The following is a 27,046-nucleotide window of genomic DNA, read 5'->3' on the forward strand; positions in this document are numbered from 1 at the left end:
TCACCCTGTCACACAGGGTATGCTAGAAGCCATTAATAACATGGCAGAAAGAGGGTGGAATTGACAGCCACATTCATAACAGAGGAAAGTAAATAACATTTTGACTGACTGTAAGAAGCTTAGACGCAGTTGTTAGGAGCAGGAATCTCAACTCTGTAAGAACAACTGTTAAGATGAAATATTTGTTATGAAGGGCTAGTATCTAATTTAGTAACACTTCCTTTGAAACAAGGGAAGAAATCCGTGCTGGCTTGACAATGAGAGAGAGCTGAATATGAATATAAAAAGGGCCATTTCTCATCCTCGGGCTTCCTCTCAGTGGAGGATATGAAGTAGAAAATTAAACCAAAAACGTCGGGAGTGAGAGCTCTATACTGACTCCTATTTAAAAACCCTTGTACATTCCACACTATCTTACGGAGTTTGATCCCAAGTAAGCCACTGTAATTTGCTATTCCACAACTAGCCTCATTTGGAATAATGGATTATTTGCCTTAGGAAAATGCTTAGAATATTTTTGGAGAAAAGCATGACCTCAGTGCCAAGAACCACTACTCACAAAAAAGCTTCAGTTAGAAGAAGCTGTATCTCTGTCCCCTCTGTACTACTACATGCATTTGCCTTCTACAGAATTAGACCACTAACCTACAAAGCTCAGCACTCTTTACTCTGACAAGCAGAGGCTCTCAGGCAGAAAAACGTCTTTCTCAACTCTGGATTTCCGAAATCCTTTTTTAAAAAATATACCAAAGATTGAGTTTGGGGCCTTCTGAATTTTTACTGCTGAACTACTGGCCGTCTCAATCATTCATCAGTACTAGAAGGCATCCTATTTCCTTTCTGACAGTATTATTTAGGTTACAAAAAGCCAGAGTTGATGAAAAGACTGGCGGCAGGCTAAGTCAGTGATAAATACTAAAACATTCAGGAACCTGAATCCAGAATTCATACAAACCTTCAGCATGGCATACATGGTACTCACAATGGCTGCCAGAGGAACAAGCAAGGTTGTTATCACCTTAACCATCAAGTTTTCAAACTATACCCTGGGGGCGCCTGAATTCCCTTGAAAGTTTATCAAAGTTCTTCAAAGAAAAGGTTGGCAATAACAGTCAAGCTTCTCAGAGAAACGTCTTTAAATAACTACTACTTCTTCCCCAAAATGCATAACCACAGAGAAGGTATTTTAAGGAACACTATCAGCATGCAAGGCTGTGTGACCTGCAGGCTCTAGATCATCTTCAGAATCATCTTTGACCCAAAGCAGACCCAGCAACACATATTATGGGTTCACCGAGGGTAGAAAGACTGAAACCATGGGTTTAATACTAGTTATCAAACATGTCTTGGCAAGCTGCAGACCTACAGGATGCTCAAACAAGATCACAAAGATGCCACTTCCTACTTCTCCTATTTAAGATTAACAGTGTACCCACGCACGCACGCACACACCCCTACACATTTTTCACCTCCAAGTCACTAAAAGGACTGGAGTCTGGATGCCACAAAGTTTAGATGCCAGCTACGGGAGTATTTTTGACCACCCTAGCTATGTTTAGAACAGGGGACTCCAGGTGTCCATGGTGACCTCCGTTTGTTGGGTATGTGTTAAATACCAGCATAGCATGGGCTTACATACTTACTTCACTGCTAATTTTATCAGTGTTCCCTTTAGGAGGGGGCCTGTAACTCTCAGCCAAGCTGCCAAACACGTCTGGATCACAGAGTGGGATGGCTTCCAATGACCTGCTGCCCTGTGTCTCGAACTGCTTGCCAGTCTGTACACTGCTGTGTTGTGGCAGCCTCTGCAAATGAACACTGCCTTCTGAGTTTCGACTAGCTGGCGGCCGGTAGATTTCAACAGATGGGCGGGAAGAGCCGTAAGTTACTGTGACAAGAGGCTTCTTCCGAGGCAACCGATTCTCCTGCACAAAATTGAAGTCTTCATCAATGAGATCATCTGGTTCAGGTTTAATGTCAATTACAGCTTCCAAGGGGGACAGTTCCCTTAGAGGTTTCACAGTGGACATCAAAAGCGAGGTGGAGCCATCTTGGGAAGACTGCCTATGAAAAAGAAGACAGAATATTAAGTTACTTCTGCATCAAAAAAATTGCTTAGAAGATAAAACGAAGAACTGAAGAAGCAAGATGCCCTAGGAACTCTATTTCTTCCTTCAGTAAGTTAAATCCATTATACACTATTCCCTGGAAAGGAAGACTAGGGTTTTTTCTACCTGTTCTGTCAAGAAGAAGAGGGGGGTCAGCCTTAATCTTTAATCCATAGAGGAATGTGGTTCAGTAATAAACCACATTTTATCACCTTTTTTACAGAGGGATTGTCTTGTATTGTCTTCTTTTCTGGTAAACACAGCAAATTACAGCAGGGAAAATGGCTTTTGTAGGGCACAATCTGTTGCCACAGATCCTGGTCATTTTAACAAGTGTTGGGCAGAAGACGCTGCTCAAGGACTGTGTCCTCCTCCTCCTCCTCAATTAGTTGAACAGTCAAGACTTTTTGGCCAAGAATAACAGCAATATTTCCTACCAGGTATATGGGACTGCGTCCCTCTGAATGGATTGAATCCCCCTGGGAACAAAGAATGTGCCAAGCTTTATGCTCTCCTTATGACTGCTTATGACTCCTAGGGGCATTTTGGTCGGCCAGGAGGGGGAGCAGAACACTGGACTACATGGTCTGTCCAAGCAAGGGTTTTTAAGGTTCTCACTGAGAGAGTGCTTATTTTGATAGCAGAGTGGTACAGAAAACAGTGTGCTGGACTAGGAACAATGAAACCAAGACTCAATTACTTACTAAACTAAGACGGTCAGCTTGGGCTCTTTCTCGCTCAGTTGAACCTTCCTCACAGGGTTGTTGTGAGGATTGAATGGGTGGGGAGCACCACATATGGGGGAGGGGCAAACAAACAATCCTCCCAATAGTCCTCACAGCAATCTTTTATGTTAGATCAGTATTATTATTCCCACACTGCAGAAAGAGGCCAAGAGACAGTGACTGACCTCAGTGAGTTTATGGCACAGCTGAGAGCCGAACCAGGGGCTTCTTAACTCCCAGCCCTACAATGATGTTAAGCCAGCTTTAAAGTGAAACCCTTACCGGGAGGCAACACCTCTCTGGTCCTGGGAGCTAGTTGAAACTCTGGTGTCAGTCCTTTCTGGACGAGAACTTGAGACTGCAAGAGGCTGAAGGATTTCTTCTCCCCTCCTCTCCTCAGTCCCAACTGAAATGCTTTTGCCAGAAGACATGCTATGCTCAAAAATGTTCGACTCTGAGGTTTTTAGGCTGGGAGGCTCTGGGAAGAAAGGAATATTTGATCTTAGCTCAAAGTTACCACACAGTTCATAAAATTACCATAAAATATCTTCTGACATAGATTTTAATAGAAGACAAGTATCACAGATTCACAGGACAAAAAGAAATGCTTGCAATATCATATTTTTCCCAACTGGATGAGAATCTCTCTTAAAGTTCTGATTCCTGCATAATTTATGGTAAGTAGTAAGGGACTTGTAGGAGATATCTTCCCCTCCCTTCCACTTTCCCTTCCTTGAAAACCCCCATAGCCTCTCCCCTTTTCCTACTTCATTCTTTCCTTTCAGCCTACTAGCCAACCTACATTATCTGCCCCCTTATTTTCATCTTGCCCTCCTTTCCTCCTTCTGGAAGCCAGGAAAACCCTGGCCCAGTTGTGCAGTGCTGGCTACCAGGCCCAGCTGCACTGGGGGGTGCCTACAAGGACTTGCGAGGGGCACATCACTTTCTTCTGTCTCACCCTACCACACTATTTTCTCTCTCTCTCTCTCTCTCTCTCTCTCTCCTCTTGGCAGCTCCCACATGCTCTCTCCTTTTCCTGCTTCTTTCTCCCCTTGCCACCCACCCATCTTTTATCTACTGCTATATTTATTATTTCATTTATACCCCACCTTTCACTACAATATGGACCCAAAGCACCTACTATCATTGTCCTTCATTTTGTCTTCACGACAACCCTATGAGGTAAGTCAGGCTAAGAATGTGTAATTGGAGTCGTAATTCCAACCTGGGTCTCTCAGGTTCTAGTCTGAACCCCTAACCATTACACTGGATTTTATGGGGTTGTTGCTGTTGAACAGTAGCAGGTGTCCAAGCATGGGTGAGAGATGCAAGCTGACTGGTAGAGAGTCACCTAGTGGTTATTGCCAGGCCTGACACCAGGGAGTCCTCCCTTAAAGGCCAAAACAACCCTGGAAAGAGCCCTGTCCCCTCACTTGCCTTTTCCTGACAGATACCAAGACTTGAATGCTGGCAATACTATTGTGGCTGCCCAGCAACTGCCACAGAGTGCATTTGTTCCTTAAAACCATAGGCGCTGCTTCTATTATTTTGGGGGGGGGGGGTTAAACCACGCCCCCCTCCCCGTTTTAAAAATAATTTTTGTGGATTTTTCTGCAAATCTGGGGCTTTCTTCAGCTTGTAGAAATATCTGTCTTGTTTGTTTGGGATCATGTTGAGAATCAGATATATCAATTATATATAAATTGCTAATCCCAAAGCTTTTTAAAAAGATCTTGCTAAAAATGTTTGCAAATACATCTGAGCGCTCATTCTACCTGAAGATTTTTGTTTCCAGTAACAAGGCCTTCCCTTTACTTACCTGTAGTTACAGACCGGAGTTTGTCTAACACACCATGAAGCCTGGAAGAGAAAAAAATGATTTAATATATACTGTGATTGTCTTATGAGTGATTCTGAAGACGATTTCCACTTTTTATGGTGACCTCTGCCATCAAGGAGAAACATACAAGGGGACCAGAGTGAGGCATTTGGGGGGTTATTACTATTTTTTTATTATTTTATTCAATCTTTTGCCTGCCATCCCCATGAATGGGCATACTAGAGACTTGACTTCAAATCCCTCCCTCATTAGAAAGCTCTCAAAGCCACCTACTACTCAGTGTTATAAAAATTATCAGTAACATTAGATCATTTTCCCCTACCACCATTTTATCAACACTAATAGTGACAGTTCTCAGCTCATCAAAACTTCTGCTATAAAGTCCTGCAGGGTTCCAACTTGTACCTCATTAAAATCTACATGAAGTCCCTGGGAAAGGTCATCTAAGGCTTTGGAAAGAGGTGTCATCAATATTCTGATGATATCAAATTCTACTTTTCCATTTTGGCAGGATCGGGTGAGTCAGTGGACATTCTGGACCTGCAGCTTGAAGAGGTTGTGGGCTAGCTGAAGTTCAGTCCAGACGACACCTAGTTGCTCTTGATCAACTACATTATAAATCAGGGATTAGGGGATCAGCTTGTTCTAGATGGGACTGCACTCCCGTAGGGGAGAATTTGCAGCTCTGGGGTGCTATTAGATCTGTCCTGACAAATAGAGGTGCAGGTTACCTCTGTGACACTTTGGGTCTTTGCCATGCTTTAGCTGGTGGGACAGCTGCATCCTCTCCTTGACAAGCATGGTCTGGGCCAGGGTTAACTATGTTCTGATCACATCTAAACTGGATGACTGCAACACACTCTACTTGGGCAGCCTTTGAAGACCATTCAGAAGCTCTGATCAGTGCAAACTGTAACAGCTAGATTGTTAACTGGTGCTCTTTACTCCAAACATGTTCTGTCAGCACTGAAAGAATTATACTGTCTGCTCCTGAGCACAATTCAAAGTGCTGGTTATCTCCTCTAAGGCCCTCAACAATGTGTGGCTGTGGTAGCTTATTTTACTTCCTTATACACCTGCTCACCAAGTAAGATTGTCCCTCAAAGGTGAGATGGGTGGCTATCAGGGAACAGATTTTTCCACAGCAGTGTACCGTTTAGAAAGTTCTCACCTGATAGCTGCTCACCTGGTTCCTAGTCTTGGTAGCTTTAGATGCCATATGAAAACTTCTCTTTTCTTCAGACTTTTGACTTGAGTTTTGTGGATTTGCTTTACTGTCAATGAGTACTGGAACATACTGCTGAATTTTGCTATTAGCTACTTAAATGGTTTGTTTTGCCATGAGTGTAACTGTATTTTTTGGCTTGTTTCCAACCACTTCAACAGTTTGAAGCCAAAAAGTGATCCTTCCTCCAGGGAAAAAACCATTAGAGGAATGCTCCTAAGGCTGCCTAGCAGAATAGTAAGATACAAGCAATGGCTTTGAAGAGCCATTGGTCATAAGCTGCCTCAAACACTTTCAGTAATAGTATTGCAGAATATACATTTTAAAATGAGAAAACAAATGAACAAATATCATAGACACACATAGAAGTGGAAGAATGGGCAGCCATGCAAGGGGGGAATATACTGTAGAATGCTGCAGCTCAGTTATTCTCAGGAGCTAGGTGGTGCTAATTAGCCCACTCTGCAGTCACTCCTTCAGCTACCCATCAGTTACCAGATTCAATCAAGGTATTAGCAATCAAGGCCCTTCACGGCTTGGTCCCTTATTATCTGTGGCACTGCCTCTTCCCCTATCCTCTACCACTGCAGCTTTGCTCATCTGATCAGGGCCTTTTGCAGATACCTCCCTGCAGATGGGCAAGATCAACAACTACTCATACATATGCATTCTCTGCTGTGCCTTCCACCTTATGGAATGGCCTGCCTGATGAGATCAGGAAGGCCTCCACTCTCCTGGCATTTCACAAACTATGCATAACTGAATTATTCAGAACAGCAGTTTTGCTAAGGTAATAAGGCATTATTATAATGGAACGATTCAGGAAGAATGCTTTAAATAAAGGGAGAGAGACTGTGGACCATACATCCTATTGTGGATAGTGCACATTATCTGTTCGCATATGTATTTTCCTGTTATATAATTTTTGCATCATTTAATATACCATGTTAATACTCCCAAGAGCTAATGAGAAGCCCTTTGGGCAAAAGTTCCACCTGTCCCCACCAACTTTCAGAAAACTCTTGGCAGGAGCCAGGACATGTGCTGGTGGATGCCATGTTGGGGACCCTAATTTACACTGTGTAATCCACCTTGAATCTCAGTGAGAAAGGCAGACTATAAATAAATAAAATATCACATAGTATAGACCAGTGGTTCTCAACATGGGGCCATATGGCCCCCCTGGGAGCCACAGGATATTCCAAGGGGGCCACAGATAAAAATTGCAAGTCAAGTCAAGCAAGCCTTTATTGGCATATATAAAATATAAAAATTTTAAATACAGAGACTCCATACAAAATGAGATTAAAATACAGATAGGAGCGGGGCAACAGTGCAGCAAAACCAGTACAGAATATTACTTGTCATGGAGTATAGCCATGGCACTGTAGAGAAACTTAGCTACTATTTCAGTTATTTCCCCATCTGGGGTAAAAATTGAATAAATGGGGGGCCACAGCACGAGACTAGGGGGCCGCAGAGGGAAGTGAGAAGTGAAGAAAACAGAGAAGTGACCGAGAAAAGAAAACAGAAAAGACAGTGTGTGGGGTGCTGTTTCTTCATGCAAGTGTAACCCTGAGTCCACGAGGGGGAGCTAAAGAGCAGGGATATTCCATATAAGGAAGAAAAGGCGCAATTTATTGGCATATAAAATAGCTACCTTTATAGCGGTAGGACAGGGGGGGCCACAGGAAGGAAACAAGGTTGGAAGGGGGCCACAGTCGGAAAAAGGTTGAGAAACACTGGTACAGACTGTCCATATATCCATATATTGAGGTTTCACCTCAATGACTTCATAATTTCCCCAAACCTAGGCTATTCATACAATCCTTGCCTTGAAAACCCTATGGGGCCACCATAAGTGGTCTGTGACTTGACGGCACTTTACTATTCATGCATGCTATGCAGTTTGTAGACAGCAACACTGACCCCCACCCCCACCGCCAAACACCCAGACAGATGAGCCCTTTAGGATAACCAAATTCTCCCAACAGAAATATAAAGCTGGATGTTACATCTCATTTTAAAACTTATCTAATAAACAGCCATTAGATGATGCATTATTTAGTACTACTTTTAAAAATACTCCAGATTTTCCACTCAGATTCACGAAAAGGCAACCCAATCACATTATGTCTGACTCTGTGGGACTAGAAGTAACTAGCCTAGAGCAAAACACATATGCTTAGCAGCTGTGGACATAATCTGACTACCCTATCCTGGCCATTTGCACTGGTGTTTGTATGCAGAATGGTCACGTCTGCATAGACACAGCTATGGATATGTACCCATGCAGCAGAAGGTATTACAAGGAAAAACTTAGCAAAAATACAGTGCAATCCTAAACAGAGTTGCAACCTTCTAAGACCATGGATTTAGAAGGCTGCTTCAGATTACACTAGTAGTCACACAAGCTCACATAATTAAGTAGATGCCAAACATACCATACAGTAAATCTCACAGTATTGTTTCCTAGAAAGAGGGAAAGATCCTCTGTCATCTGTTCCTGGCTTTTCTTGTTAGCCACCATGACCATGATATAATCAGGAAGCTCTTCATCTAATTTAAAGAAATACAACCAGTATTATTTTTATGGATTAACGTACTTCGTACTTCATAACATACTTCACCTTTCTTCCATGGAACTTAAGGCACAATATATAGGATTCTCAGCTGGTCTCCCCCTCCAGGTACTGATCAGATATTGACCTGCTTAGCTGAAGGATGCAGTATTGTGTGTTATTCCGAGACCAATCATACACTGTAACACAACTACAAGAACAAACTCCAAAAGTCCTCAGTTTGACCCTGGTTTGTAGGTAATGGAAGAGAGCATAATTTGCCATTTCGACCAATTCAGAAATCACAACAAATTATAAATACAAAAGTCTTTGATATCAAAACCATACATGAAGAGAGGAGGAGATGACAAGCCGGAGAATTTCCATGGCTTGTTCTGAATACAGCCACAGAGTTTAGGTAACATGCACACAATTTACAGTAAACAATGTATCTCCCCAAGGGACCAGTAAAACATTTTTCCAGATTTACTTAAAAAAAATCCAGAAGAGAGTATATTAAATAAAGGGTACACATTTCAAAAGAGAGGAAGTACTTCTGGAACTTTAAGGCAGGCAGAAGTTTCCTAGGTGCAACTTAAAGGACTGTAGTGTTAAAACAAACAAAAAAACCCAGCAACTACCAAAGGTGGCTCTGCACAGAGCTCTTACAGGCAAAAAATCACTTTGGGAATACGTCTGATTATCCAACGTGCTGAACAATAAAAGGAACTAAGTAAATAGAGAAGAACAATCTATCCAATGAAGATGTCATCAATCAGAAACCCTCTTAAGCCAAGTACCATGATAATTTTCTATTATTAGAATACCATGGAAGAATATTTACTTTTAATGCATTAATATTACAGTGCTGATTTTGTGTACGAAGTCTGATGTCAGGCTTTTCTTTCACATCTTGAATTTAATTTTCTACTGATTTGTTCTTAAATATCTCTAGGAAGAAGGAGATATAGCTCTAGTACCATATCTGATCTTCTACTTATAAAATTATTTATTTGTATAATGCCTTCAACTTGGTGTTTTATACTTTCTACTTGTTTTTAAAGGCTCACACTCAAACAGTCACGGCATAGAGAAAGAGCAATAGCTGCTAGCTTGCACTCGGGCTGCTTTCCTTACTCTCTGACAGATTCTCATGACTTTTAACAACTGCACACATGCAGGAATTCAATAGGTGAAGTTTATTGTAACACAGCAATGAAACAGGAAGTACTATTCCCACTACAAAATACTAGCATAACAAAGAACAGTTGATTTGCACATACATAGATAGAAGGGGTTAGCAGCGTTAGTCTGTAGTTGCAAAATAGTAAAAAGTCCAGTAGCACCTTTAAGACTAACCAACTTTATTGAGGCATAAGCTTTTGAGAATCACAGCCTATATCACAGCCTCACCACCTATATATCTCTGGCCAGTTTCTTCATACGCTCCATGCATCTGACGAAAAGAGCTGTGATTCTCGAAAGCTTATGCCTCAATAAAGTTGGTTAGTCATACAGATAGGAGGAGGACATGCAAAATTAATACAATGTTTTGTTTTTATTAACAACCACAATTATTGTGAAACTTACCAACATATGCTCCCAGTTCCTGTAGTTTTCCCTTTATAGCACTCTACAAGAAAAATTTTTAAAAAAATAAATAATTTCAGGTTGCATGTTTTCAAGCATAAGAAATTCAGAAGTGACTCATACAACGCAGAAGTTGTCATACAATGCATAATTAACTTATGAAGCCACAGGCACAGGCACAGGCACAGGCACAGGAGGAATTGATGGCTACTAGCTCAAATGGCTTCAGAAATGATTAGATAAATTCACAGAGGATTGATCTATAAATGGCTATTAACTATAATAGTTAAATGGATCTTCCAATGCACAAAGCATACATGCTGGAGAGCAAGCAATAAGGATATGGCCTATATATTTTACTCATGGTTCTTCAGGAAGCATCTGAAGGTTCCCTTTAGTGATGGCCACAAGTACACAAAGGTTTTAAAGGGGATTAGACAGATTCATAAAGAATACATCCATCAGTGACTTCAAGTCATAGTGTCTAAATAGAACCTCTCCATCCAGAGGCAACAGAACACTGAATACCAGTGCTAGGAGGCAATATCAAGCAAAGGTCTTAACCCCTATGCCCCATTTGCTCATTCTCCAGGGTAACTGATTGGCCACTGTGAGAAGCAGGATGGTGGACTAGATGGACCCATGGGCTGATGTGGCAAGATTCTGCATACACTGTAGTGCTCTGTGCAGAGAATCTGAACTGCCATGGGTTCAGTGAGCGCAATCCACACTTCCACCTCTATAATATGGTGTATACCTTTAACTAACTGAATAGATCAAGATGGGTAGTCGTTTTAGTGTTTGTGGCAGTAGAAAAGAGCAAGAGTTCAGTAGCACCTATAAGACTAACAACATGTGTAGTATGGTATGAGCTTTGTGAGTTACTGCTCACTTCTTCAGATATCTGAAGAAGTATCTGAAGAACTGAGCTGTGACTCACAAAAACTCATGCCTTACCACAAATTCTGTTAGTCTTATATGTGCTACTGGACTCTTGCTCTTTTCTACAGCTAACTGAATAGTTAGTTGTATATAACTTCTACACAAGCTTTTCTGCTCATTATATAACTTCTACAGAAATGCATCTGTATGTACTGACAGTACCTGACATTAACATTATTGGAATTGGGGTTGTTTTATCTTGCAATTTTTTATTAAGCACTTAAGCATGCTGGTTTCATAGGCTTATTTCCTATTGCCATTCATTTGCCATTTTTATGGATTCTCCAGGTTTTGGAAACTATATTTGTACATCACAAACGTATATTATGGAGAGTATCTACATTTTTGCAAAGAAAAATGTATGTTAAAAATTCAGTAAGTCTTGCCTTCATTAAAAAAAAGCTGAGGGGAAAAGGATCTTCTGAAGGTAACAAAGAAGAATAAAATAGAATCAGTTGGCTTGCAAAATACAATGAATACTGGTCTTATTTTGTGTGTCATAACTACTCAGAAACTTGAAACTGTTTAGAAGAATAATGCACTATAATGACCTTTATTACCCTAAACATTACCTGTCCTGTAGGTTTCTATGCTTGAGGTCATCTCTTTACAAGTTTCTATAGTTTAAGATGGGGTGTGCCTGGATATTAGGTATAAATTATTTGTTCAATTCTATATTTAAGAATTAAAATTTATTTATTTAATGCATTTTATCCCACCTATACTCCAAGAAACTCTGGGAAGAATGCACACAGTTCTCCTTTACTCCATTTTATCCTCACAACAGCCACCCACTGAGGTAATTAGGTTGAGAGAAATCACACAGTAAAGTTTCATGACAAACTGAACCCAGTTTGTCCAAACTCTAATCACTACACAACACTGACAATGTGACTGGATATCCATTATTATATCACCTGATTCTAGGCCACTCCCACCCCTGCTCATGAACAGCTGAACTAGCCAGACAGTTACAGATAAAAAGCATTTTTTTCTCATTATGAGTAAAATGTCTACGTTTAAACAAAGCTGGTTGAAAAGCTCCAGTTTATGTGAAGTATTCTATAGATGGAAGCCATCCCTATTGTAATAGAATGGATCCTTTCGAAAGCAGCAAAACAAGAGTGGTTAAGTTTGGTTTGATGTGATGTAAAATTACAATATTATTAATATATCAAATTCCCTTGCAACAGTAAACGCCTTGTTATTATTAGCATAATGTATTGCGTATTCCCTGACGTAATAAAAAGCAGACTCCCGTCCTAGGTCAGCATGATAGGGGGGTGGGGTGGGGGGGAGATGAAAAAAAAATCTTTTCCGCAATATTGAGAGACCTCCACGGGGGTCTCCTGGGGATGGCTGCTTTCCTTCCACGGGTGCCTGCGAGCGTGGGCATTGCCCGCCCGGCGAGTGCCTAGAGAGAGACAGGGCTGGGGTCGCATGGCCACGCTCTGACGGGACCGGGGGCGGCATCTCTTCCTCCGGGGCCCCAAAGAAGCTGCCCACAGCCCCGGAGAGAAGAGCCTGCGGGCTCTCGGGCTGGCTGAGCAACAGGGCGAGGGGTCAGGCCCAGCGCGGCGAGGAGGCTGAGGGAAGAGAGAGGCCTCTGTCCATCGCGCCCGCTGCCTGGCCCCCGTCGTGCTTCCCGGCTCGTTCTCTCACCCGAATCTTGCGGCTGATCTCGGTGCCGATCTCCATGGCCACCGACTCCGCCGAGCGCCTCCCGGGTACAAAAGCAAAACTAGGCCCCAGCCGAGCCCAAAGTCTTGGTAGCGCAGGACGGTCCGCAGCCGCTAGTGGCCTCCGCCGGCAGCGCCCCCTACTGGGCAATGTGGGGGCGATCCGCGAGTCTTCGGAGGGCCGAAGCAGATGGCGGCGCGGGAAGCGAGGGGAGGGTGGCTGAGGCGCCGCTTGCCTTTTCATGGGGCCTCCATAGGCGTACTTGTTTGTAATACAGAGAGGAGGCGGACGGCGTTGTTATACCCGCCCTTTTCTCGTTTCATACAGACATACTTTACACGACGCTGCTTCCAAAACTGAAAAGCAGTAAAATAACAATAACAGCCAAACAATAAAATAGCTGTTAAACAGTAAAAACACAGCAGGGATTCACAACGCTATCCTATATACTGAGCAGCCATAAAGGCAGCTAAAAATTAAACATAATAAAATACATCATAAAGATAATTAAAAAACAGTCAAAAATAAATATATAAAACGCAAGGCAGCAATTCGGAGGGTTAAGGGATGGACGTTATCTCTTCTGAAATCCAAATATATAGAATCTTTTCCCCTCTTTGTCCTTGGTCCCACTGTTTGGATTACATTATCTGCATGGAGGCCAGCTCTTCTCAATACACTATAGAGATATATATTGCAGTGAGAGCCCTTACTATTAGTAGGTACTGAAATAATTGGGGGATACACCAGCATAATTCTCTAATAGTGAAATCAATGGGCTTAGACTGGAGTAACTCTTCTTAGGATTTCACAGTAAGTTCCCATTTCTGAAAAAAATGCACAGGCCTCTTATTAAAAGTCAGAATTCAGCACATACTAGCAAAATTGTATGGCTGAGCTCCAAAGTAGTGCTGATAATATTAATATATTTATCAGCTGCCTGCAATGTTTAATGCGACCTGTACACTCTCAGTCTACCTTTTTTCTCATTCTTTAAGCTTTTTAAAGAATGCAGTCTTTTACAAGGGCAATAACACAGATCTATCAGAAAGACATAACTGGGGATTTTGTTTCCTGTTCCAAGCAGACACAAGGCTTTAGAAATCAAGATCCAGGTCTTTCTTCTCTTTCTACCCCCCCCCCTTTTACTTTCTATTCCCTATTTTCTATGTAAAAAATTATATATATATATATATATATATATATATATATATATATATATATATATATATATATATATATATAAAAAAATAAAAAAATTACAAGATCCAGGTCCAAAAGCACCTTAAAGACCAACTAGATTTTTCCTTGGTCTAGTTGGTATTTAAAGTGCTATTGGACCCAGATCTTGCTGTTCTATTGCAGACCAACACAGCGAGCTACCTGAAACAATACTTTCTAAAAGTTTCCAAAGTTTTTCTACTGTTATTAATATGGAAAATACTTCTTTTCCTCCTGAATATATTTGATCCTTTGGGGTATAAATTTCCTTTTTTTTTGCATTTCAGAGTCTGCTGCTAACAGGGCAACAGGGTTTCTGTACACTATTATCAGCTGCTGCATCACAAATATTTTCGCTCCAGGTCACAGACATTTAAAAACATGCTCAATGGCCCATTTATAGCATCTGTAAGCCTAATTTAAAGGAAAGATTATAATATTCCTGGGAGCGGTAAACACAAAGCAAATAGATTTGGAAAGTGGCTTACTTTAATTAGAAAGACTTAATATAAATGATCATATAATGAAAAAGAACTGATCAGCTGCTATTTGCTGTAACCCGGACATGTATTTCTGAAATACCCCTTAGCCAAAGAAGCAGCTGTTCCATTGCTGACATTCTCCCCGCTAAGCGTTCCAACTTTCAAAGGTAATGGCTGCAAGTCTGCATAGTCTTCTCTTAGATGAGTTAAATAGATGAAGCATCTTCATATATTCAACTGTCAAACACAGTTTCTAGCACTTTGATTATTTTTTAAATTCTTTACTGAGCCTTTTTCATAGTTAATTTCCAGTTATTTCATTTCAAAGGCTATATTTATTCCCTGTTGCTTCACTGCTTTTCCTCTTCTTATTTTTCTTTTAAAGAACACATTTGTTTAAAAATTGCAAAGTGCATTGCGGTCTTTATTGGGTGTATACAACACCCCTGTAATGTCTGTTACCGCCCATGAGGTTGAGGGGTAGGCTAGATGCAACATACAAGTTGAATTGCTGGATGTTGTAATTTCATTGGAGAGACAACTTTTTTCTCTTGCTCATAGGAATTGTATGCAACTTGACACCAAAGGCACTAACATATTATATATGTACTTGCCCACTAGAACTGAGCACAGGATGCTGGTTTTCAAAAGCCTTAAAATCATAACCTGAAACATCTATTTTTCTCCCCCCACCTCTTTTTTATTTTGTAACCTCCAGCCCAAAGAAGTGTCCTGAACAACTTGTAAGTTTGTGCTCTTTGGTACTAATAAAATATTTTCTGGTTTGTGGACTGTGGTTTAGTTTTTTATTTTGGACTAATATGGCTACAAACCTGTTTTCTAACCTGTGACCAAACATGTAATATTAACTCAATGACACTTTTAACACTGGAAAAGCTGCTTCCAGAGGGGCAACTGGGATCAGAGAAGCAGCTGGGGGTGAAGGTGTTTAACTCTTTTACTGTCTCCAGATTTTTTCCTTGGTGTCTGGATTCACCAACATCACAGTGGGACTGCAACCAGGCTGAATCTACTTAGCTCAGCCATGAAAGAGAAAGTGGAGGGTTCCCCTGAATTTATGGAAACAAGTATAGGAATGTGAAGGCTGATCTTCAGAGACTGGGAGTTTGATCTGTACCAACCAGCTATAAGATTCCAAACAATTTACCCAGCCCTCTCCTGATGCCAGTTTCCAAGCATTTCACTTTTTGATGACAGCTATGGATTAGGCAAGCTGCATACCAGCAAAAAGGCCACAGCAAGAGCTGAGTGAGATTGCTCCAGGGATAACTTTTGGGAGAAAGCAGTAATGGTCAAGCAGCATAAAAGGGGGAGATATGGTCCACTCTATTTTTCGATGCCAAAGACATGGCTGCTACTCAGACTGAGTCCAGCTATCCATTCTAGACTCAAGCCGAGTCTGCATGGGTCTATTTTGCAGGTTCAGTTCCCATACAGCAGTGTTTTTTTCCTGACCATCTACTCCAGATTTGCCACCATGAGTAGTCACTCTGGCCACTATGCAGCTTTTCTGCAGCTTTCCTTGGAACACTTATGCCATGACATTTTTTCTAAATCTGCTTTGCAGTCTGCTGTTTCCCCATGCAATACTCTTTATTCTGGTTTTGCGTGTTCCACCCTCTTCCCCTCTCTTCCACCCCCTGCCAGCCCACTTCATTGTGATTGGCTACTCTTGTCTATCCAGCCACTCCCTCTCTCCTCCTTTCCATCCCCCTCCCCTCCTCCTTTCCTCTTTTAAATTTTTTTTTAATGTCCAACACAGGACCGATGAATCACTGGTCTGAGTATGCAGAGGGAAGTTCTCTTTTTATTCTTTTTGCTCTGGCATGGATGGGAATATTGTATAGGGGGCTAAATATCTGGGTATCAGAAATGAAGATTTTAATATCGAGATTTAGATTCTGTAGATTCTCTAAAACTTTTTATTATAAAAAAATTTTATTGGATGGGTCAATATACACAAATCATAATACTCAATATCAATATCCATCACATTATATCTCTCCCACCCATTTCCCCCCCTTTTCAGTTGACTTCCAACAGTTTTCCATTCCCTTCATCTACATTACATCACTATCTCCTATAATATTAATTTCTACATTATAATATATAATATAACATATCCATATCTACCATGTTTAAAATAAGTCTCTAATATTACTTTCAAGACTATAATATAAAATATACTATATCATTCTTACTTATACACCTCTAACTAATATAGAGTAAAGATCTATTCTCCCCTCTTAACAACTATCCAAAGACCACATTTTGCCTTTCATGTCCCACTTTTTTTCCACATCATTCTTAAGTTTCTCCCAACTCATAACATATTCCACAGTATCTTGTTCTTTCAACTTCCTTGTTAGCTTGTCCATTTCTGCCATATTTAGTAATTTCAAAATCCAATCTTCCACTGATGGTATCTCTTGAGTCTTCCACAACTGTGCATAAGACATCCTAGCCACAGTTATCATATAAAACACCATTGTTCTGTCCATTCTATCAAATTCTTCTAGGTTCATACTTAATAACAACAATTCTGGGTTCTTAATCACATTTTTCTGTAAAATATCTGACATAACCTCTACAATTTCCCCCCAGAATTGTTTAGCTTTTTCACAAGTCCACCACATATGATAAAAAGAACCTTCATGTTTCTTACATTTCCAACACTTATCTGACATTTGACTATTACCATTTGCTAACTTTTTTGGCATTAAATACCATCTATACATCATTTTATACACATTTTCTCTTATATGTTGAAATTTTTATAGTATTTTTCCACAACCTTTCCCAAGCTTCCATCAGTATATCTTTATTACAATTTATTGCCCACTTAACCATCTGTACTTTAACTATCTCATCTTCTGTAAACCATTTTAACAGAATCTTATATACTTTAGATATCATCTTTTCCCCCTCTTGAAGTAAACATTTTTCTAGTTCCGAGTTTTTAGTCCTAAATCCTACCTTTCTACGATCTGTATCATATAAGTCTTTTATTTGTCTATATTGAAACCAACCATACTGAAACAGCAGTTCTTCATTGGTTTTAAGTATATATTTATCACAATCTACTCTTAAAATTTCTTTATATGTCCTCCACTCCTCTCCATCATATTCCACCTTTGGGTTTACAACTTCTGCAGGTATAATCCACATTGGAGTCTCTTCATCTAAATATCTCTTATATTTTTTCCAAACCGCAAATAAACTCCGTCTCACAAAATGATGTAAAAACATAGCATCAGCTCTTGTCTTCTCATACCACAGATATGCATGCCATCCAAAAAATTTGTTATATCCTTCCAACGTCAATAGCTTGTGGTTTTTCAATAACATCCACTCTTTCAACCAAACCAGACATATAGCTCCGTGATACAATTGCAAATTCGGTAATTGTAGTCTGCCTCTCTCCCTAGCATCATATAATACCTTCATCTTGACTCTGGGCTTCTTCCCTGCCCATACAAAGTTCAAAATCTTCCTTTGCCATTTTTCAAATTGCTTATTATCTTTCACAATTAGTATTGTTTGCATTAAAAACATTATCCTCGGAAGTACAGTCATCTTAATTACAGCAATACGGCCCAACCATGATAAATTCATTTTGTTCCATTTCAACATGTCCATATCTATTTGCTGCCATAATTTGTCATAGTTATTTTTAAAAAGATCAATATTTTTCGCAGTCAGCTCAATACCTAGATATTTTGTTTTATGGACTACCTCACAGTTTGTTATCTCCATTAAATCTTGTTGTTCTTGCTTAGACATATTTTTACATATTAATTTTGATTTGCTCTTATTTATGTAAAATCCTGCTAAATCCCCAAATTCTTTTATTTTCTCCATCAATCTTGGCATATTTTGGATTGGATCTTCCACTATCACCATAATATCATCGGCAAAAGCTCTCACTTTATATGAGAATCCTTTAATTTTCAAGCCTCTTATATCATCTTCACGTATCTGCCTCAATAGAATTTCCAATACCATCACAAACAACAATGGGGAGATTCTCTAAAACTTGATATACAAACATACAAACTGATTCCACACATTTCAGCTGGACTTCAGGGATAGTGAGGAGTTATATCCCTGATGCAGAAGGGGCTTCAGACAGAAACTTTGGGAGTATCTAAGGACAATCCCTCAAGCACTGATCTTGTAAAGATGCATGTTGAACACAGGTAGCAGATCATATTGTCATTTCCAGGATATGTTGTGGATTAACAAGCAAATCCATTTTAAGGAGTTATTCATCTCTTCAGGTTTGAAAGTGTTGACAGTGATGAATTAGGCTCGTTCATTCATGACAATGGAAGCCGTTCCTTATTAAAAGGATTTAGGGCTTTGTTACATTAGTATTGTGAACCTTCTATATATGTATATATCTTAATTCATATGATACACAGGCAGCCCAATCCTATGCATGATTGCTCAGATTACAGGCACAGTGGGGCAACCGGGCAACGCCCCATCAAACTTCTGTCACACTGCTCCAAACAGCATTGACTCCTCCTAGGTTCCTTGATAGGAAATAAAAGAAACTGGAGAAGGTAGAATGACCATTCATGTGGTAATGACTGCTGCCCCAGAGAACAAAGGACAGCCAGGTATAGCAAGAGAGCACATATGCAAATATAAACCTTCCCTTGAGCCCTAAATTGTTGCAAGGCTCTCCCCACCCATTTCTTGGTGAATTTACAGCATGGGGGGGGGAGGGGGCTCTCTTGTTTTCTCTATAGGCTAGATTTAGTGTGGAAGGCAGCAAATACTTAAAATGATCTTTTTTCTAGACCTCTTACCACTGAGGAAATTATCATTGATAGACAGGAGATTTTCTTTGTAAGCCCCATTTTTTGAAAAATGCTGGGACTTATTTCTAAGTAAAGATGGTAGATTGTTCATTTGCTACTACTATCGTTTGAACACTAGCTTTATGTTTTGTAGAAATCTACTAATGCAATCTTAAATAGAGTTATGCCAGTCTGAGCACATTGATTTCAACAGGCTTAGACTGGTGTAACTCTGCTTAGGATAGCACTGTTTGTGACTTACTTACAAAAATGAAATTTCTAGTGGAAAATCTGATAGTTTCTCTGTGAAACCAAGTAGGTTGGGACTTGGCCAGTACCCGGACAGAAGACCACCTGGTGCCACATTTAAAGCTTGAGGACTAGTGAACTGTCTAACAAAGCAATATCAAAAACAATTTCTTCGATTAGGCCCCACTGAATAGATCTGAGTAAGATTCTGAGTATACCTGCTTATGGTTGGTCTGTAGAGCACGATTGTGAACCTGGAACTTCCTTGCTCATATAGATGTTTATCATAATAAATGGCAAAATTAATCCCCAATGATCCCCATTTAGAATTCCTATGGGAAGGAGCAATAATCTCCCCAAACTACCCTCTTCAGTCTGTGTCCCCTCACAGCAGACTGAGCTCTGTATTCCTGCCTCACTCTCCAAGGTATTATAGGATACCCTGGGTGGAGGCAGCCGAAAAATTTAAGATAATCAGTAGAGTCACACTCTCACATCATTATTTTTCCACCAGAGTAACACTTTTCACCCCAAATTAAAAATAACTGTGTTTGGTATTAGGAGAAACTTTAACCATGTCCCAGAATATATTGCCTGTATATAGTTATTGTATTACTATATGTGTGTGATATATATTTCATAAGCATTTCTAAAGCAGGCTCATTAACTAGTCAGCTGGTACAGCTCATGAAAAAACATTCTCTAGAATCTTCTTCCAAAGTCCTTTTCCAGGTACCCCATGCCCAGAAATTAGGCTGGAGTGGCTGGAGAGAGGTTCCTTTTTCTTTTTTTAAAACAATCTCAGATGTTTTCACAAGATGCCAACATCTTATTCTTTTAGACTGTAACTAAAAGCTTTTTTAAAAGAAACTTCTCCAAGATTTAAATGCTTGGTTCTATTCTGTTTTCAGTTGGTCTTTTTTACCTTTAACAATTTCATTGCTTTTTTGAAATCTGTCAAAACACACTCTCTGTCATGATTTGGATGATTTGGACCTTGACTGTTCCTGGGGAAAAAAAGACTTGTAATTTGTAGGTATATTTATATTTCATTTGTTTTATTGGCTGAAATGTATGGATAATTTGCCGCTGTCTTATATTTCTTTTGGAAAATTGTAGATAGTAAGGTAATCTGGAACTTGACTGTGTATATATTCTTATATATATACATACACTGTCTAGACTGTATATTCATATGTCATATGTTTCACTGTTTATTTATTAAAAATGCTCTCTTGCATGAAAGCTTATGCTAGAATTTAAAACAAACTGTAGTCTTTAAGATGCGGTAAGGTTCCTCCTCCTCCTCCTCCTCCTCCTCTTTTTTGGCTGCACTAAAAGAACAGTTTACTACTCTGGCTTCATTGATATTTTCTGATCTTCTTTGGAATCTCTCTTTTTTATTACGTTGGCAAACCAGGATCTATTTAAGACCGTTCTCAAACAGGCACAAAACACTTGTTGGGCGCTCTACCCACAGCCATGGCATTTTCTTGACCTGGAAAAGCTGAAAAGCAGCATAATTTTCAATTTTAAAAAACAAGTACAGAAAACCGATCACTAGAAGCTCTCTCTGATCATTCTTCTTTACCACTGCGCCTTTCCCAGTAACTCCCTCCCCTTTCTGCCCGGCCTCCTCCGCCCGTTCCAGCCAGGGCAGCATCGGCACACAGCAGCTGTCCCAGTGCTGACATTCCCCCCGCCAGGCATTCCAACTCTCTGAGGTAATGGGGCCGCAAACATGCAGGGCTGCACTTTAAAGCCTGCACAGTATCCTTCCGCATGGCTGGAGCAAAGAGGAACGCCCCTAAAAGGGGAAGGAAAGGGGGGGGGACAAATTCCTCCGCTCCGGCAGACGCACCGGCCACTTTGCAAACCTACTCGGGGGGCGGAGAGAGCCGCCTCGCGCGCCAGCAGCGCAGGGGCTGCCTCTGTCACGGAAGGCGGCTGGCTGGGGAAGCCTCCTGCGGCTGGAGCGGTCCTCTTCCTCTGACTCTTTGCCCGGTGGCAGGCGCTCCCGCCCGGGTCCTCCTTGTTGTTATGGTCGAGGCAGGAAGTGAGGAATGTTTTCACGCTGACTGACTGACTGAGCCGAGGAGAGCAGGCGGGGACCGCGGCTCTTTGCCACAGGAAAGGGTGGGGGGCAACCCGAGAAGTCGCTTTCCAAGCAAGACACGTGAAATGGCTTTTTCCTGACTCGCTCTCCAGGGCGCGCCCGGCGGTGCGCGGCGAAAGAAGACCTCTCTTTTCCTTGGAGGTAAATGGGAAAGGGGTGGGGGGTCTGCAGGGATGCTGCTGCTCCTGCTTTTTAAAACAGTATGCCGCTCTATATATTTCAGTAGCCTTCGAGCTGTGTATTTCAGCTCCTGGAGGCTGCTGTCCGAAGTGAACCCCGAACCCCAAACCAGCGAGTGGGTTTACTTAACTCGCAAGCAAGCCTTATTGGGGTTAATTCTGAGAAGGGCTGGTTTGGATCGGTGCTCGTAGCTCGCCGTTGTCTGATAATCGCGTTGTAGTCCTCATCTGAGTCATGTATCTCGGGCACCCTTGTTTATTTTTGCTTGTCAGTGTCTTGGATTGAATTTACACACGCACAGTGACGTTTGTCGTTCGCGTTCTGCCTGCGCGCTCACACTCGAGTGCCTGGAGAGGTTTTCTTTGTTTCAAAATGTGCGTGTAGATGTATCCTGTTTTATACTTAGGGAAATGTCACAAGGAGGATTCTCTGTTTACATTGGTAAAGATTAATCTCTTGCCATTATTTCTGGGGTTTAAAGCAAAAGTGGGAACGTTGCATGTATTGTAATTGCATTTCATTTGCCGAGTGCCTGAATACTTCAGTATTAATGGAAGCGTATCTTCCATTCTTGCCTTTTTGCCCATAATAGAAGAAAATGCATATTTCTTCTTTATTATGTCCATTAACCCACCAAGTAACTTCAGGGATTTGATTGTGGATTCTTTTACAAGAAAAACCAGCAGTTCATAACAAACCTGAAGGAAACCTGTTTTTCCATACTATATGCAATTCCTTCTTTAAATTGTAGATCGGTGATATGAGCAAACTGAAAAAGTAGAAGCCCTGTATACAAATGGAAATGCTGAGCCTTTGGAAAGAGTAGGCTGAAAGAGAATATAGTCTTTAAAGTATTCAAGGCCTGCTAAATACAGAATGGATTTGTGCCTGTTGGCACTGTGGTGCTATCCTCTTACCTCTTGCAAACTCCCTTAATCGTGCCGATAGACATTATTTTGAAAGAGGCGTGTGTGAGTGTGTGTCTGTGTGTGGGGGGGTTAACATGACAGCAGCTGGTAGCAGAAAATAACAGCTGCTCAACAAAACTGGTTGTGCTGCGTTTGCACGAATTGTGCTTGGGCAGCATGAAAAGTTGTTGAATAGGTTCAAAGCATTATTCCTCCCAGACATTTTCTAATTGGCTTGCTACTAAATGCATTTACTCTGGCATTGTATATGTTGTATCTGTCAAATTTTTGGTGACTAAAATGAATTCAGAATTATGGTTGGATAGCATCTTGATTTTATTTTTTTTAATTAATTACATTTCTTCCAAAACATACAAGTTGGAAAGCATCTTGACATCTCATTGTAAGCTGCCTTGCAGACCCCTCCCCTCTCCGCTTTGTAAAAACATTCCTTATAAAGTCAGTAAAAACTGCCACCTTTTTTGGGAATGGGAATCAGTTGATTTTACTAACTGAGGAAACATGCAGTGGATGAGATTTTGAGTGTAGTGGTCACAATGCAGCCAAAATGAAGTACTTTTATAAGTCCTATGCATACCATAGAAGAGACGTGCAGCCCCATCTCCATCAAGGTTTACTTTGAAGCAAGTCCTGCTAATTCTAGTGGGTTTTCTTCCCAGAAAGCTTGCAAACTTTGTAGTTTTCAACATGAGCTTCCATTGATTTCTACAGGATTTGGAAGTGCTTAACTTGCTGGACTGTGTTGTATAATAGATAATCAAAGCACATCAAGAATTCCATTGTTTAAAAAGATAACCAAAATGTTTCTAATATGTCACATTTCAGATATGTTTCCAAGTTGGTCCGTACTGAGGTTATGAACTGACGTGGGGAGGGGACAGAATGGCAGAAGTGCATGATAACCATTTTAAAAAAATAAATCTAATCTAATATTTTAAGTGAAACAAAGCTCCTTACACTGGGCTTCCTTCTACCTTTTAGCATTTTTCTTCAAGTGTGACAGCAAGATTTGAGTCCAGTAGCACCTTAGAAACCTACAAGAGTGTAAGCTTTCAAGAGTCAGAGCTCCCTTTTTCAGGTGCCTTCTTGTTGGTCTCTAAGGTGTCTGAAGAGGAGAGCTCTGGCTCTTGAAAGTTTATACTCTGAAAATCTTGTTGGTCTCTAAGGTGTCTGAAGAAGAGAGCTCTGGCTCTTGAAAGTTTATACTCTGAAAATCTTGTTGGTCTCTAAGGTGTCTGAAGAAGAGAGCTCTGGCTCTTGAAAGTTTATACTCTGAAAATCTTGTTGGTCTCTAAGGTGCCACTGGACTCAAATCCCGCTTTTCTTCTGCAGACCAACACAGCTATCCACCTAAACGATCTTCAAGAGTGCTGCATCTAGTACCAAGGCAGAGAGAGCAAAGGTTGACAGGGCTGAAGGTCCCATTGCTAGGAATGGATTTGTTCTTTGATCAGTATGCAGGAGAGTTCTGCAGAATGCTACATTTCTAATGGTTTTGCCAGGTGATGGAAAAGCTAAATGTGGGAAGCCTCCTTAAGAGAATCTAAAGAAGGAAATGGGTTGAATTGTTTTCAGTTGTTCCAAGAGGACCCTAAAGATGGTGGGCCACATCTAATTTCCTCTAGAAGAGCCTGAATAAGGGCTGCTGCAGACTGAATGAGCTGTGGGTTGTGCTGCTAGTGGTATAGGTATTGCCTTTCTTTGTCTGAATGAAGAGATCAGTTGTAATTGGTGTTCCCAAGCTGTGAAATCCAGGTATAAATCCCTACCACGCCATGGAAGCTTGCTGGGTGATCTTGGGCCTGTCCTTCACTCTCAACTTCCCAGGGTTCTTATTGCGAGGATAAAATGGGAGAACGGCTGTAAGCTGTTATGGGTCCCTACTGGGGAGAAAAGCGGAGTATAAGTCAGATAAAAATCAGGTTCTCAAATCCAGTATTTCCATGGAAAGAAGCAACATCATTTTGAGGGGCATTTTGGGCTACAAAGTTAGAGGAGAAAGTGAAAAAGCCCCCCAAATCCCTATGCCCACAGAAACATCCAACTGGCTTCTAGCCAGTGAAAAAAAAACCGGAGAGAACAAGGTAAAATGCTGTTTTTCCTTTCTGCTCTTCTTAGTTGAAATCCTCCAAGCCATAATGCTCCGAACCACTGGGAATTAAAACAAAGATACTGTCTGTCCTGTCTGACTTTCAGCTGTATCCCCCAGACTTACTTCTAAGCATGTATTTAGTTTCACCTTTATGTTGGGCATTGAGTTGAATGTAGAAATAGCACAGCCCCTGTCTAGACTAGAAAACTTACAGTTTACATTAGGTGCTGCTTTTTGGGAAACCTGTGCGTCTGGAGAAGGGTTTTTAGTATTGCTTTTAAAAAAATCCTGACATGGGCTCTTGCTCTTTTAATGGTAACACTAACATAAACACATCCAACATCTGTAGATTTTTTGGTGGGAGGATGTGGCAATGCATGAAACAAGGCTGCCCTTGTGGCACGTTTATCTGCCATGTTACAATGACAGGGGGGAAAAACATGGCAGTCCTTGGAGAGCTTCAAAAGAAGGAAGGAAGGAGGACTGGCAAGGATATTCCATCTGAGAAGAGCTGTGTACATGGAGACAGGCGTAAAATGTTGTGAGGATAAAATGGTGGAAAGGAGAGCCATGTAGCTGCTTGCGGTCCCCATTGGAGAGAAAGCCTGGGTATAAATGGGGTAAATAACAAACAAACACTTAAAATCACTTCCCGCTCGACCGGCCTGCATCCTTTCTAGTATTGAAAGCTACCGCACTCTCAAGCACTCTCTGTTGCTACCAGGGCTTTTTTTCTGGGAAAAGAGGTGGTGGAACTCAGTGGGTTGCCCTTGGAGAAAATGGTCACATGGCTGGTGGCCCCGCCCCCTGATCTCCAGACAGAGGGGAGCTTAGATTGCCCTCTATCTGGCGATTGGGGTGGGGCCACCAGCCATGTGACCATTTTCAAGAGGTTCCGGAACTCTGTTCCACCACGTTCCCGCTGAAAAAAAGCCCTGGTTGCTACAGTTATGCCCGTTTTTCCTCAGAAGACTTGCATTTTAGGCACACATGTACAGTCAGAACTGGCCTTGAGGACTGCATGCAGAATTGCCAGTTGTTTCCTTAGCACAAGGATTGCTGCCTGGGCTGTAAAGGGTTGGGTCAAGCACCTGGGATATTTATTGCAGCAGTGGTATGCATGGCTAGTCAGCAAACGGAGGGAGAAGGTAATTGGTAACTTTCAAGGAGAGGAAGTATAGTTCCTCATTGGACTGTTTGCCTGGAGGCCAACACTGTCTGAGACAGAGGGAGGGAATCGTAAAAGTGAAGATCTTTGAAACTGATGCACACTTCATGCATCTAATGAAGTGAGCTCTGCCTTAAGGAAGCTTATGCTAGAATAAACATTGTTAGTCTATAAAGTGCCATCAAACTTCTGTTTAATTTTGCTGAAACAGGTTAACACAACTGGGCTAATCACACTCTCAGCCTAACTTACCTCATAGGTTTGTTGTGAGGATAAAATGGAGGAGTGGAAGATGGTGTAAGCTGGTTGGGGAACCCACTGAGGAGAAAGGCAAGGCATAAATGAAGTAAAAATAAACTACCCCTTGTGGGATAGCCAAGGTGAACCTGAACTCATCAGATCTCAGAAGCTAAGCAGGGTCGGTCTTGGTTAGTAATTGAATGAGAGACCTCCATTGAAGATCAGGGTTGCAGAGGCAGGCAATGGCAAACCACCTCTCTGTTGCCATGAAAACCCCACCAGGGGTTGCCATAAGTCTTGACTTGAAGACTCTCTCCACCACCATGGGATAAATGTAGGATCTTAAGGAGAGGGGTAGTATCACATATGAGCCTCAGCCTATTATCATCACACATGAAGCTTCCTTCTCCTATCAAGGTCAATATTGCCTTCTCTGACTGGCAGCAACTCTCCAAGATCTCTCTGGTCTTTCAGTGGAAATGCCAGGGATTGAACCTGAGGCCTTCTGCAGGCCAAGAAGATGCTCTGCCTATGAGCCATGGCCCCTCCCCTCATATGTTCATAGCAATACAAGTCTGGGAATGTTTGTCAAACTCTTGGATTCTCTGACAAAAATGGGAACCTCTCTTGTGAGATGGCCAGTGTTAATGATGACAGCTCCTTGGAAGTCATTAACTGAAAGATAATATTGACTCTGCAGTGAACTCCCTTGCCTCATTCTTTTTTTCAAGAGAGAAACAATTCCAAGTGAATGAGCATGATAAAGACTGGTGAGCATTTTGGAGTTCATCTAAAAAGCTTTGGCTTTAAATTGCTACTTCATTGGTTGCATCAAGAGCAGCAGTACCTTATATATTTGGTGGCCTGTT

The 27,046-nt window shown here is 41.2% G+C and overlaps 2 protein-coding genes across 7 annotated transcripts in view; one reads left to right on the plus strand and one right to left on the minus strand.

The window, feature by feature from the left end:
* Positions 1-12,766, minus strand: part of ZC3H14 (zinc finger CCCH-type containing 14) — a 31,370-nt gene extending 18,604 nt beyond the window's left edge. Inside the window, exons 1-6 of one of the 2 annotated variants that reach the window (XM_054971112.1) lie at positions 12,654-12,766; positions 10,050-10,092; positions 8,343-8,457; positions 4,653-4,693; positions 3,116-3,311; positions 1,644-2,064 (exon numbers count right to left, since the gene is read on the minus strand). In XM_054971112.1, the coding sequence (XP_054827087.1) occupies positions 1,644-2,064; positions 3,116-3,311; positions 4,653-4,693; positions 8,343-8,457; positions 10,050-10,092; positions 12,654-12,689 (852 nt within the window). In that variant the 5' untranslated portion in view covers positions 12,690-12,766. Of the gene's footprint in view, positions 1-1,643; positions 2,065-3,115; positions 3,312-4,652; positions 4,694-8,342; positions 8,458-10,049; positions 10,093-12,653 lie in introns of those variants that run through there. The other variant, XM_054971113.1, reaches the window with a different exon arrangement.
* An 8,553-nt stretch (positions 12,767-21,319) lies between these two features.
* Positions 21,320-27,046, plus strand: part of PTPN21 (protein tyrosine phosphatase non-receptor type 21) — an 81,878-nt gene continuing 76,151 nt past the window's right edge. For all 5 annotated transcript variants that reach the window (XM_054970874.1, XM_054970875.1, XM_054970876.1 and 2 more), the window contains exon 1: positions 21,320-21,709. The gene's annotated coding sequence lies outside the window, so the exon portion shown is untranslated. The remainder of the gene's footprint in view (positions 21,710-27,046) is intronic.

This window comes from Eublepharis macularius, chromosome 2 (genome assembly GCF_028583425.1).
Source record: "Eublepharis macularius isolate TG4126 chromosome 2, MPM_Emac_v1.0, whole genome shotgun sequence".
Classification (NCBI taxonomy): domain Eukaryota; kingdom Metazoa; phylum Chordata; class Lepidosauria; order Squamata; family Eublepharidae; genus Eublepharis; species Eublepharis macularius.